General features: G+C 45.8%; 1 protein-coding gene across 2 annotated transcripts in view; it reads right to left on the reverse strand.

Moving 5' to 3' along the window:
• TAFA2 (TAFA chemokine like family member 2) overlaps positions 1-14,472 on the reverse strand; it is a 453,170-nt gene that overhangs the window by 124,819 nt on the left and 313,879 nt on the right. For both annotated transcript variants that reach the window (XR_003757048.2, XM_029058850.2), the window contains exon 2: positions 11,795-11,901. Coding sequence is in view for 1 of the 2 variants with exons in the window: in XM_029058850.2 (XP_028914683.1) it covers positions 11,795-11,901 (107 nt within the window). In the remaining variant the exon portion in view is untranslated. The remainder of the gene's footprint in view (positions 1-11,794; positions 11,902-14,472) is intronic.

Raw genomic sequence — 14,472 nt, forward strand, 5'->3', positions numbered from 1 at the left:
CCAGCCAATCAATCAGTGGCATTTATTGAATGCTTACTGCGTGCAGAGCAGTGTACTAAGCGTTTGGGTAGAGTACAGTACAACAGTTAGAAGACACGTGCCCTGTCCACCTTGAGCTTCCAGTCTAGAGGGGTCTGGACATATTAGCTTTCAGTTTCGGTGATATAATAATTTAGAGATCTACTGTGCAGTCGTGATAGAGAAGAGCTACAGAAGCAGCGTGGCTCACTGGAAAGAGCATGGGCTGGGGAGTCAGTGGTCATGGGTTCTAATCCCAGTTCTGCCACTTGTCAGCTGTGTGACCTTGGACAAGTCACTTAACTTCTCTGGGCCTCAGTTCCCTCATCTGTAAAATGGGGATCAAGACTATGAGCCCCATGTGGGACAACCTGATCACCTTGTATCCCCCCGGCGCTTAGAACAGTGCTCTACACATAGTAAGCGCTTAACAAATACCAACATTATTCTCTGAGCCTCAGTTCCCTCATCTGTAAAATGGAGATCATGACCGTGAGCCCCATGTGGGACAACCTGATCACCTTGTATCACCCCCCAGCGCTTAGAACAGTGCTTTGCACATAGTAAGTGCTTAACAAATACCATCATCTTATTATTATTATTATACATCATATTTTACCTCTCTGAGAAGTAACTTCAGCCCTAAACACAGCCTCGGCCCAGGTTGGAGCAGAGCTGGGCCCCGATACGCCCAGCTGTCTGAACTCACCTTCTCTTTCGCTCACCGGTAGAGAAAATCACATCTGTTAAGGTCGCATCTCTTTCAAGACGCCTTCCATTAAGCCTTTATCCCCAGCTCCCTCTTCCTTCCGCATCCTCTACATACTTAATAATGTTGGTATTTATTAAGCGCTTACTATGTGCCGAGCACTGTTCTAAGCGCTGGGGTAGACACAGGGGAATCAGGTTGTCCCACGTGGGGCTCACAGTCTTCATCCCCATTTTACAGATGAGGGAACTGAGGCACCGAGAAGTTAAGTGACTTGCCCAAAGTCACACAGCTGACAAGGGGCAGAGCCGGGGTTCGAACCCATGACCTCTGACTCCAAAGCCCCGGCTCTTTCCAGTGAGCCACGCTGCTTCTCTTCTGTGACCTTTGAACATTTGATGTTGTCCCCATCCCCAACCCCATGGCACTTATGTACATAGCTTTAAATTATACATTATAAATTATTTATTTATAATAAATAATGGGGAATGGGGAAGCAGCGTGGCTCAGTGGAAAGAGCCTGGGCTTCGGAGTCAGAGGTCATGGGTTCGACTCCCGGCTCTTCCACTTGTCAGCTGTGTGACTGTGGGCGAGTCACTTCGCTTCTCTGGGCCTCAGTTACCTCATCTGTAAAATGGAGATTAACTGTGAGCCTCACGTGGGACAACCTGATTACCCTGTATCTTCCCCAGCGATTAGAACAGTGCTCTGCACATAGTAAGCGCTTAACAAATACCAACATTATTATTATCATTATTTATAGAGATTAATGTCTGTCTCCCCCTCTAGAACGTAAATTTGTTACGGGTAGGAACTGTGTATCATAGTCTCCCAAGGACTTCATTCATTCTTTCATTTAATTGTATTTATTAAGCACTTACGGTGTGCAGAGCACTGTGCTCTGCAAAGTACTATGTGAGAAGTACTATGGAGAAGCAGCGTGGCTCAGTGGAAAGAGCCTGGCCTTGGGAGTCAGAGGTCATGGGTTCGAATCCCGGCTCTGCCGCTTGCTAGCTGTGTGACTTTGGGTAAGTCACATGACTTCTCTGTGCCTCAGATACCTCATCTGTAAAATGGGGATTAAAACTGTGAGCCCCACGTGGGACAATCTGATCACCCTGTATCCCCCCAGCGCTTAGAACAGTGCTTTGCACATAGTAAGCGCTTAACAAATACCACCACTATTATCATTATTACTATGGAGAAGCAGCATGGCGTAGTGGATAGAGCACAGGCTTGGGAGTCAGAAGCTCGTGAGTTCTAATCTGGGCTCCATCAGTTGTCTGCTATTTGGCCGTGTGCAAGTCACTTCACTTCTCTGTGCCTCAGTTAACTCATCTGGAAAATGGGAATTGAGATTGTGAGTCCCCTGTCGGACAGGGACTGTGTCCAACCCATTTTGCTTGTATCTACCCCAGTGCTTTGAACAGTGCCTGGCACATTGTAGGTGCTTAACAAATACCATAATTAGTAATAGTAATAAAAGTAGTGAGCGCTCAAAAAATACCATTGATTGATTGACTTATAGGGAAAGTCCAGCCCTCTGGAATTTGGTATGAGTTTACACCTGGACTTTTTCTCACCCCAAGGTTAAACTTCATTAAGTTCAGAGAAGCAGCGAGGCTCAGTGGAAAGAGTCCGGGCTTGGGAGTCAGAGTTCATGGTTTCGTATCCCGGCTCGGCCACTTGTCAGCTGTGTGACTTCTCTGTGCCTCAGTTCCCTCATCTGTAAAATGGGGATTAACCGTGAGCCTCACGTGGGACAACCTGATTACCCTGTATCTCCCCCAGCGCTTAGAACAGTGCTCTGCACATAGTAAGCGCTTAACAAATACCAACATTATTATAAAGACCAAATAAAGTGGAAACAATTTAGTCTGTGTTATTTCAACATTACCCCTGTAAGGAACTTACGGCTGACAATTCCCCTTCTAGACTCTATACTTCTGGTGGGCAGGGAACATGTCTACTAACTCTGTTATATAGTTCTCTCCCAAGTTCGTTCTGCATGCAGTAAGTGCTCAATAAATATGAAATATTGATAGATTGATGTTCAAGAAAAAGTCCAATCTTCCTCTCACCTCAGAGACATTCACCTCAGAGAATTCCTGACTCTGGACTCTCTGAAAGATTCCTCATATAAGATGTTTATTATTCCATGAATGATGGAATATGCTCTGTTAAAATATTTTCATTGTGATCATCAACATCTTAGACTCTAGCGACTGATGGATTCAGTGGTGGAATTCCAGAAGAGAGAGATTGCCCCGTTCTTTTTTAATATATGGCTGTCGCTCCTCTCACTAAGCTGGGCCTAGAAAGTCTTGCTAACAATAAGTAGAAGAATCCAGGGTGACATCTCTCTAACGATTCCAAACAATCCCTCCTTTGTAAGCTCCCCTTTCCTCTTCTCTCACACTCTTCTGCATCACCCTGACTGCTCCCTTTGTTCTTCCCTCCTCCCAGCCCCACAGAGATTATGTACATATCTGTAATTTATTTATTTTTATTAATGTCTGTCTCCCCACCCTTTAGACTGTAAACTCATTTTGGTCAGGGAATGTGTCTTTTTATTATTGTATTATACTCTCCCGTGTGCTTTAAACAGTGCTCTGCACACAGTAAGTGCTCAATAAATGAAGGAAGGAAGGAAGGAAGGAAGGAAGGGAGGAAGGAAGGAAGGGAGAGAGGGAGGGAGGAAGGGAGGGAAGGAAGGAAGGAAGGAAGGAAGGAAGGAAGGAAGGAAGGAAGGAAGGAAGGAAGGAAGGAAGGAAGGAAGGAAGGAAGGAAGGAAGGAAGGAAGGAAGGAAGGAAGGAAGGAAGGAAGGAAGGAAGGAAGAAAGGAAGGAAGGAAGGAAGGAAGGAAGACAAAATTGGCTACCAGTAGTTTTGGTGGTGGTCAGATGCTTTTATTAAGCAGGGAGGATAACCCCCATTATCTTCAATCATTAATTCTGCATGTTCTGGGGATTGAATTCTGTTCTTACATCAGTTGGTCAAGGATCATTTCCTACATCTGGGTTAGATAGTAGAGGAGAGAATCCTGCATTATGCTTTTTCAAGGCTGGAGCAACTTCCCTCTGAGATGATACCGGGCATTCTCAGGGAAGCAGCGTGGCTCAGTGGAAAAGAGCCTGGGCTTCAGAGTCAGAGGTCATGAGTTCGACTCCCAGCTCTGCCCCTTGTCAGCTGTGTGACTGTGGGCAAGTCACTTCACTTCTCTGTGCCTCAGTTACCTCATCTGTAAAATGGGGATTAACTGTGAGCCTCACGTGGGACAACCTGCTGACCCTGTATCTACCCCAGCGCTTAGAACAGTGCTCTGCACATAGTAAGCGCTTAACAAATACCAACATTATTATTCTCTGCTCTGAGTCCCACCTGAAAGAGCCCCTGGAATCAGTCTAGTAGCTCTGGGATGCCGGGACAATAAAAATAATAGTAGTTGTGATATTTGTTAAGCTATTTCTATGAGCCACGCACTGTTCTAAATGCTGGGGTAGATACAAGGTAATCAGTCCCTGTCCCACATGGGGTTCACGATCTTAATGCCCATTTTACAGACGAGGTCACTGAGGGCCAGAGAAGTGAAGTGACTTGTCCAGGGTCACACAGGCACCAGGCATCCTCCACTGTGTCCTAAAGCCCTTAGTTCTTTTGTTCTGTAAATTAAGGCCTGGGGACTTTCTGATCCCCAAGTCTCTGCACCTCCATTGTAACCACCACCATTCACCTGAAGCCCAAGCATCTCCCCGGAGACGAAGGGGTCATTAGCGACTAGCCTACCCCTCCTTCCCCTCTCAGAGCTGACTGCAGGAAACTTGTGGAGAAAGATCTCCCCTTCTGCCATCTAATCATTTCCACAGAACTTGGAGGTTCTCTCCTAACCCCTCTCTCAGACAGACACCCAGATCAGAGATCGCAACAAAGTTGATCGTTTCTTAGTTCGGTAACACAGAGTGTATTGGATAGCATGCGGGCCTGGGATGCAGAAGACCACGGGTCCTAACCCCGGCTCTGCCACTTCTCTGTTGAGTGACCTTGGGCAACTCACTTCACATCTCTGTGCCTCAGTTACCTCATCTGTAAAATGAGGATTGAGACTGTGAGCCCTACGTGCTTCAATCCATCCCAGCACTTAGTGTCGTGACTGGGACACAGTAAGTGCTTAACAAATGTCACTGTTATTATTGTCATTAATACCAGTGAAATCAACAAGATTGAGAAGGGCATGGCCTAGCGGAAAGAGCACGGGCCGGGGAGTTAGAGGACCTGAGGTTCTAATCCTGGCTCTGCCACTTGCCTGCTGTGTAACCTTGAGCAAATCACTTAACTTCTCTGTGTCTCAGTTACCTCATCTATAACATGGGGATTAAGACTGGTTCAGTGGAAAGAGCCCGGGCTTGGGAGTCAGAGGTCATGGGTTTGAATCCCGGCTCTGCCGCTTGTCAGCTGTGTGACTTCGGGCAAGTCACTTAACTTCCCTGTGCCTCAGTTACCTCGTCTGTAAAACGGGGATTAAAACCGTGAACCCCACGTGGGACAACCTGATCACCTTGTATCCCCCAGCGCTTAGAACAGTGCTTTGCACATAGTAAGCGCTTAACAAATACCACCATTATTATTAAGACTGTGAGCCCTATGTGGGACAGGGATTGTGAAGATCCTGATTATGTCATATCTACACCAGCATTACGTACAGTGTCTGCCACATATTAAAAAATTAACAAATAGCATTAAAAAAATTCCTGTTTAAACCACCTTTCCCTAGATTTAATACCAGTTTCCCCTCCTCCCTCCCTTCCAAGGACTCTCTGAACACTCCTGAAGGTTTCTCAGAGTTCGCTTTCCTCTGCTTCTGCCCCTTCCCTCGAGGCCTCCCACCTTCTAGCCCCACAGTCTCCGAGTTCACCAGAGGCCAGAAGCAAGGTGGCCTAGTGGCTAGAGCACAGACCTGGGAGTCAGAAGGACCTGGGTTCTAATCCCATCCTACTCTCCCACTCCACCACTTGTCTGCTCTAAGTGACCTTGGGCAAGTCACTTAACCTCTCTGTGCCTCAGTGACCTCATCTGCAAAATGGGGAGTAAGAGAGTGAACCCCAAATGGGACACAGATTGAGTCCAACCTGATTACCTTGCATGCGCCATGGAGTTCAGAACATTGCCTGGCAAATAGTAAACACTTAACAACTACCTTAAAAAAAATGCCAGCATTTCTCAGTGTCCTTTCTCCCCCTCTGGGACAGGTACCTCGCTCCTCCAGAATCCTAGGTAGTGAAACCTGAATGTCCAGTATATCTTAATCAATCCATCAGTCAGTGGTATTCATTGAGTCCTTATTGTGTGCTAAGCTCTGTACTAAGCCCTTTGGAGAGTACGATACAACAGAGTGTGTAGAAATGTTCTCTGTCCATAATGAGCTAATCCTCACCCGGGGCCCTACGTCTACCCAGGGCCACCGCACAAATTCCTTCCTGTGTCAAAATGGCAGAAATTTCAAAAGATGTACACAAGTTCCTTGGGACTCACAGTGGGAGAATGTCAAAGCGCTTAAGGGGTAAGAACTAATAATAATAATAATGTTGGTATTTGTTAAGCGCTTACTATGTGCCGAGCACTGTTCTAAGCGCTGGGGTAGACACAGGGGAATGAGGTTGTCCCACGTGGGGCTCACAGTCTTAATCCCCATGTTACAGATGAGGTAACTGAGGCACCGAGAAGTTAAGTGACTTGCCCAAAGTCACACAGCTGACAAGTGGTAGAGTGCATAAGTGAGTACACACAGGGAAAGTGTGGGCTTAGAGGAGGAGCGTGGCTTATTGGATAGAGCATGGACCTGGGAGACAGAAGGACCTGGGTTGTAATTCCAGTTCCACCACTTTTCTGCTCTGTGACCTTAGGTAAGTCGCTTAATTTCTCTGTGCCTCAGTTCCCTCATCTGTAAAAACAATATGGGGATTAAGACTGTGAGCCTTATGTGCAACAGGGACTGTATCCAACCCAATGATCTTGTATCTACCCTAGCACTTAGAACAGTGTCTGGGACATAGTAAGCACTTAACAGATACTATAATTACTGTTAGTATTATTATTACTGTCAGTCAGGGACAGCTCTTGAAAGAGATCTGATATGAATAGGGATTTGAAGATAGGGAGAGTGGTGGTCAGATAAGAAGGGGGAGAGAATTCCAAGGCAGAGGGAGGGCATGGGCCAAGGGTCGGCAGCAAGATAGATGAGATCAAGGCAGATTGAGTGGATTGGTGTTAGAGGAGCAAAATGTGTGGGCTGGGTTGGAGGTTTTTGAGTCATGGAGCGATATGGACTAAACACTTTTTTTTAGAAAAAACATCATGAGAGCAGAGTGAAATATGGACTGGAGATGGAAGACAGGCAGACCAGTGAGGAGGCTGATACAGTAGTTTTGGTGCCTTAAGATAAGTGTTTGGATGAGCTTGGTAGCAGTTTGGGAGGAGAGGAAAGACAAATTCTAGAACTGGCATGAAGGAAGAAACAACAGGATTTGGTGACAGATTGAATGAAAAAGATAAGTTGAGGATAATGTCCAGGTTATGGACTTCTAGGACAGAGAGGATAGTGATGGGAAAAACTAGGAAGGTCAAGGTTGGGTGAGAAGATGAGAAGTTATGTTTTGGACATGTTACATTTGAGATGTCAACAGGACATCCCAATAGAGATGGTCTGAAGGGAGCAGGAAATGTGGAGTTGTAGAGAGAGGTTAAGGCTGGACAGGTAGATTCGGGAATTATCCATTCAGGGATGATAACTGAAGCCATGGTAGTGAAAGAATTCTCCAACGGAGTGAAAGTAGATGGAGAACAAAAGGGGACCCAGAGCTGAGCTCTGAGGGACTCCCACAGTTAGGGGGTGGGAGGTAGAGGAGGAGGAGCCTGGGAAAAAGTCTCAGAATGAGTCTGCCAGAGAGATAGGAGGAAATATGAGACTGCAGAGGAGAGAGAGATCTGGGCTGGAGAGGTAGATTTGGAAATCATCTGCATAGACGTGGTAGTTGAAGCCGGGGGAGCCGAATGAATTCTCCGAGGGAGTGAGCGTAGATCGAAAATAGGAGGCGACCCAGAAGAGAGCCTTGAGGGTCTCCTACAGTTAAGGGGTGGGAGGCAGTGGAGGAGCTGCCGAAAGAACCTGAGGAGTGCGATAGGAGGAGAACCAGGAGAAGGCAATATCCATGAAGCCAAGGTTGTGTGACATTTCCAGGAGAGGGGGTGGGTCCACAGTGTGGAGGTACCTGCGGAGATGAGGAGGGTTAGGATGGAATAGAGGCCACTGGAGTTGGCAAGAAGGAGGTGACCTTAGAGAGGGTAACTTCCATCGAGTGGAGGGAAAGGGGTGGAAACCGGATTGCAGGGAGTCAAGGAGAGAAGTGGAGTAGCCGAAGAGGAGGCAGAGGATGTAAACAACTCGCTCGAAGAGAATGGTAAGTGGAGGATGGGGCAGGAACTGAAGAGTTCCGTGAGATCCAGGGAGAGGATCTTAGGAGAGGGGATAATAATGTTGGTATTTATTAAGGGCTTACTTTGTGCAGAGCACTGTTCTAAGTGCTGGGGTAGATACAGGGTGATCAGGTTGTCCCACATGAGGCTCACAGTCTTCATCCCCATTTTACAGATGAGGGAACTGAGGCACAGAGAAGTTAAGCGACTTGCCCATAGTCACACAGCAGACAAGTGGCAGATCCGGGATTCGAACCCATGACCTCTGACTCCCAAGCCCAGGCTCCTTCCACTGAGCCACGCTGCTCTGGTATATGGACATATTTGAAAACAATGGGGGAGGAGCTACTGGAAAGTGAGGGGTTTTCGACTGCGATTTATTGAGCACTTACCACGTGCAGAGCACCGTGCTAAGTTCTTGGGAGAGAACTAAACAACAAGCTGACACATTCCCTTCCCCCAACGAGCTTACAGTCTAGAGGGAGAGACAGACATTCACATAAATCAATGAATAAATTTCGGATATGTACATAAGTACTGTGGGGTTGGGAGGATAAGTTGTGGAAGGCGAGGGTGTGGGTAGTCCTGCCATTTCCCCTAACTGTAACTGATCTTAATATTTGATTCACCCTCCAGGCTGTGAAGTTCCTGCTGGGCAGGGATCATGACTATTAACTCTATTGTTCTTTACTTTCCTAAGTGCCTAGTACAGTGTTTGGGCCACTGTTAAGTGCTCAATAAATAATAAAAATGGTACTTGTTAAGCACTTACTCTGTGCAAAACAATGTTCTAAGCACTGGAATAGATATACGAATCAGGTTGGACAGAGTTGGACTATAGTTGAATCCCCATTTTACAGATGAGGCAACTGAGGCCCAGAGGGAGAAGTTAAGTGATTTGCCTAAGTTCACACAGCTGACATGGGGTGGAACCAGAATTAGAACCCATGACCTTCTGTCTTCCAGGCCCATGCTCTAGACACTATGCTAAGCTGCTTCAAAAGGTTGATTAACTGATTGTGGTTTTGCCAATTATTTGGCACTAATTCATTAGCTGAGGAAAACACATCTGAAAATTCATCAAATAATGACCTGTGGAAGAAAAGCTGGTTTATTTATCCCTGAAATTATTTAACAAATCCACCTCTCTTGAAAAGAAGCTATTCACTTTCCCAAAATAATGCAACCCTATGTATCATTAGAAACAAATGCTCCAAAAATAATTGCTCTCCCAAAGTAACATGCACTCAAAATTCAGTATGAGGTTATGATTACCACATTTTGTTTCCAGTTTTAGGTGCAGCACTGAAAGTCCTAAGCAAAATGAGATCTCTACCCTATATAATGCAAAACTGTAAGTGATGATGCATATCACAAAGCAATAACAGATAATTTGGTACAATTAGGAACAGTTACATACTTCCTACTCTGCAGGAAGAATACAAAACCAGCAAAACATTTTGAAACTCATTCCACCTGAAAAATCCTTATGAAGTAATTCCCTTCATTGCAATACATTTACATTCATATTTCCCAGAAAGAAAATGCATCTCCAACCAGTTGTAATTATACTCCAGGAAACAGTGCTTTGTGGAGATTTAGTTTAGAATGTGAGGGGACTAAGAGAAGTCACGCATCGATCAAAAGCAGTCAGCTTCCCCTTAATGTCCAAAAGACTCTAGCCAATTTCTACACAAAAAATTTATATATAAGAGCAATAACTCTGTACCTTTTACACTGACTCAGGATTACACCTTCCAAGAGCAATGACACACTAGTCTGCTGACAAAATGGGGAAGCATTTTAGATGGAAACAAGTAGTTTGCCAAAACGTTGGGGAACTGTCAGCTTCAAAACTGGAGTAATGGGCAATGTCTTTAATTTTTTATTAGAAGATCCATGTATAGTCCACCCGCATCAAAATAAAAATTCTGACAGGTGAAGGATCATCCATCAAATCCTCCTATTTCAAATGATATTGCATCATGAACGTTAATCCCTCGTAATCCTAATGGCATGCCCGTGTTGATCTGATGTAAATGTAGCAGAATCCAAAAAGAGTCTGCTCCCAACCCACCCCTCCCTGATGAACTGCCGGGACACAGGATTTGTTGGGCTACTGAGGTTTGAACTGTGAAATCCTCTTTCCTTGAAGAAGCTGAAACTGGCCTCTCGGGTTATGAGCATCTGATTGTGGTAAGAATGAGACAGAAGTGGCCTCGCTTTAATTCATCAGTCAAGGGAAAGTCATTTGTTATCCTACACCTACCAGCCGAGGAGGGAGAAGGGGCAGAGATTCAAACTACCAAGCAGTGTTAGGCTCAATGCAGGCATAGATCCAAAAACTTGCCTGCCTGGATTACAGAGGTTTAATAACAATAATAATAATATAAATGTTGGTATTTAAGCGCTTACTATGTGCAGAGCACTGTTCTAAGCGCTGGGGTAGATACAGGGTAATCAGGTTGTCCCACGTGAGGCTCACAGTTAATCCCCATTTAACTGAGGCCCAGAGAAGTGAAGTGACCTGCCCAGAGTCACACAGCTGACAAGTGGCAGAGCCAGGAGTCGAACCCATGACCTCTGACTCCGAAACCCAGGCTCTTTCCACTGAGCCATGCACGGCACCAAGGCTACTAGGCTGAGGGTCCAAAGTCGTTCATTCATTCAATTGTATATACTGAGCGCCCGATGTGTGCAGAGCACTGTACTAAGCGCTTGGGAAATACAATTCAGCAACAAATAGAGACAATCCCTGCCCACAGCGGGTTCACAGTCTAGAAGGGGGGAGAGAGTGTTTTGGAGGTGGACAAGCGAAGAGAGTATACATACTCCATGGCTCAGTGGAAAGAGCAAGGGCTCTGGAGTCAGAGGTCATTGGTTTGAATCCCGGCTCTGCCACTTGTCAGCTGTGTGACTGTGGTCAAGTCACTTAACTTCTCCGTGCCTCAGTTACCTCATCTGTAAAATGGGGATTAAGACTGTGAGCCCCACAGGGGACAACCTGATTCCCCTGTGTCTACCCTAGCGCTTAGAACAGTGCTCTGCACATAGTAAGCGCTTAACAAATACCGACATTATTATTATTATTACTCCTCTTCATCTTCTACTGAGAAAACAATCCAATTCAGCACACGCAGTCTCCCCACACTTATCCCTGCCAGACAAACAATTTGCATGCAACAGCAGGATCCGCGTTATTAAAGATGGTTTCTTTATGAGGTCTATTGCAGTCGGGGGCTCATCTACGGCATTTATGTGCTGTTTGATGCATCTTTATTACATGTCAACATAACACTCTCGTAGAGAGGAAAATGACCAAAAAAAAAAATTGCCCATCCCAATTTTATACAGATTTGAACTGGAGGGCAAAACAGATACAGCATCAATCCTGGAAAAATTTAAATCACCATTCCCATCCTCACCCCACCCACTATAATGATAACTTGTTCCTTTGTGTTCACTGTAAACAGATTCCAAGTAGGACCCCCAACCTAGAAAATGGACACCACCTCGGTAGACTTTCGGTCATAGTCACTGACCAATATCACCCACAGAGTGTTAGTTAGTCCGACCGGAAAGAGATGAGCTTCTTACCTTTGTGGTGATTTGCAGCCGCTGCTAATTTTCCCCACAGGGTTACGATAAATATTATTATTAGCAGTTTGCCTTTTGTTGCTTTCTGTAAGTATCTCCTATTCATCCTGAAAATAAAAGAAATATATGTAAGTGCCTGTGGTTTTCGTTTTTCTGTTTTAAGCCTAGACATTTAAAAAAAAGAAAAAATTAAATTTTGAAAAATGGTTCTGGATATAGACTCTCAGAGACTTAGCTTTATTTAGCTGTGAGAGAACTGCCCCACCACCAAGTCAGACTGTCAATAATCATGGTATTTCTTAAGATCTTGTTATGCGTCAAGCATCCTAAATGCTGGGGTAGATGCAAGATAATCAGGGAGGACACAGTCCCTGTCCCACATGGGGCTCACTACCTAAGTAGGAGGGGAAACAGTTATTTAATCCCCATTTTATAGGTGGTGAAACTGAGGCACCGAGAAGTTAAGTGACTTGTCCGAAGTCATACAGCTGTGAAGTACCAGAGCCAAGATGAGAACCCTAGTCCGCTGACTCCCAGGCCTGTGCTCTTTCCACTAGGCTTATCGCTTCTTTTTTCTTTCTTATTTTTTAGTTTTCGTGTCAGTCGGCCACACTAAGATTCTAATCGACTCAAGAGCCAAGGACAAGTCTGAGTTCATCATCACGGATTCTTCCCAGTGCTTAGGCCCGTGCTGTTAGGATCAGAGCCTGGCTGGCAGCAACGGAACAACTGCTCTGCAAAGGCTCCTTTCTCACGGCTTAGTTGGCTGCCATCGCCACTGGGTTGACAGGGCCTGACCCTAGAGGTCCCTCAGGTGGTAGAGCCATTCTGCTCACTGTTTCCTGTCCCTAAAGCCCCCCGGGGCCAGAATGCAGAAGCAGTGTGGCAGCCAGGACGACTGAGGCAACAATGATAGGCTGGAACCCTCTCACTACTCTCCTACTACAACCCAGCCCTCACACCTCACTCCTTTAATGCTAACCTTCTCACTGTGCCTCCATCTTGCCTATCTCACTGCCGACCCCTCACCCCCATCCTACCTCTGGCCCGGACACCCTCCCTCCTCAAATCCAACAGGCAATTACTCTCCCCAAACACCCTCCCTCCACGAATCTGACAATGACTCTCCCCACCTTCAAAGCCTTATTGAAGGCCCATCTCCTCCAAGAGGCCTTCCCTGACAAAGCCCTTCTTTCCTCTTCTCCCACTCCCTTCTGTGTCACACTGACTTGCTCCCTTTGTTCTTCCCCGCTCCCAGCCCCACAGCACTCATGTACCTATCTGTAATTTGAATCCCGCCTCTGCCACTTGTCAGCTGAGTCACTGTGGGCAAGTCACTTAACTGCTCTGTGCCTCAGTTCCTTCAACTGTAAAATGGGGATGAAGAACTGTGAGCCTCACGTGGGACAACCTGATTACTTTGTATCTCCCCCAGCGCTTAGAACAGTGCTCTGCACATAGTAAGCGCTTAACAAATACCAAAATTATTAATATATTTCTTCAGATTACCGTCTGTCTCCCCGCTCTAGACTGTAAATTCACTGTGGACAAGGCATGTGTCTGTTTACTGTTGTACTTTACTCTCCCAAGCCCTTAGTACAGTGCTCTGCACACGGTAAGCACACAATAAATACGACTGATGAATAATAAGGATGGTATATGTGAAGCGCTTACTATGTGTCAAGCACTGTTCTAGCGCTGTATAGTTCAAACTAATCAGGTTGGACACAGTCCCTGTCCCACGTGTGGCTGGTGGTCTTAATCCCCAATTTATGGATGAGGTAAATGAGGCACAGAGAAGTGAAGCGACTTGCCCAAAGTCATAGAGCAGACAAGTGGCAGAGCTGGGTTGAGAACCCAGGTCTTTCTGACTCCCAGGACCGCGTTCTATCCACTAGGCCATGCTGCCCCCAAATTGAACTGCTTGCTTTAGTGGTGGAGGGTGGTTTTTTTCCATGTTTTGAGATTTCTTCACTGTATTTCACTTGTTTTTCCACTGGATTTCAAAGTAGGTTAAATCAGTCTGCAAGGACTAATGGTGTTTGTTTCCAAAGCCACCTAAAGGCAGGTCATCCTCTAGACTTTAAGCTCATTATGGGTAAGAAACATGTCTGCTAATTCTTTTGTATTACACTCTTCCGAGTGCTCAGAACGGTGTTCTGCATATAGTAAGCACTCGATGAATACCTCTGATTGACTGATTGAAATTAGGGAGAATCAGCTTGGTGTCGATGGTCGCTTCTCCACCAAAAGCATGGCACAGTGGATAGAGCAAAGGCCTGGGAGCCAGAAGGACATGGGTTATAATCCCAGCTCCACCACTTGTCCGCAATTTGACCTCGGGCAAGTCACTTCACTTCTCTGTGCCTCAGTTATCTCATCTGTAAAATGGGGGTTGAGGCTGTGAGCCCCACGTGGGACAGGGATTGTGTCCAACCCAATTTGGTTGTATCCACCTCCGCGCTTAGTAAGCACTTAACAAATACCGTTATTATTATTATTATTATTATTCTCCCTTCTCCACTTTCCTGTAGCTTTCTCCTCCCCGGGCTCCCTGCCAAAATTGCCTCAGCTGCTGCTTAGTAATCCCAGCTAAAACAGCACTATAATGGGCTCCACTGGTGCACCTCAGGTAATGAAACAGGGACATTCATTCATTCATTCACTCAAAGTATTTA

Source organism: Ornithorhynchus anatinus, chromosome 2, assembly GCF_004115215.2.
Source record: "Ornithorhynchus anatinus isolate Pmale09 chromosome 2, mOrnAna1.pri.v4, whole genome shotgun sequence".
NCBI lineage: Eukaryota > Metazoa > Chordata > Mammalia > Monotremata > Ornithorhynchidae > Ornithorhynchus > Ornithorhynchus anatinus.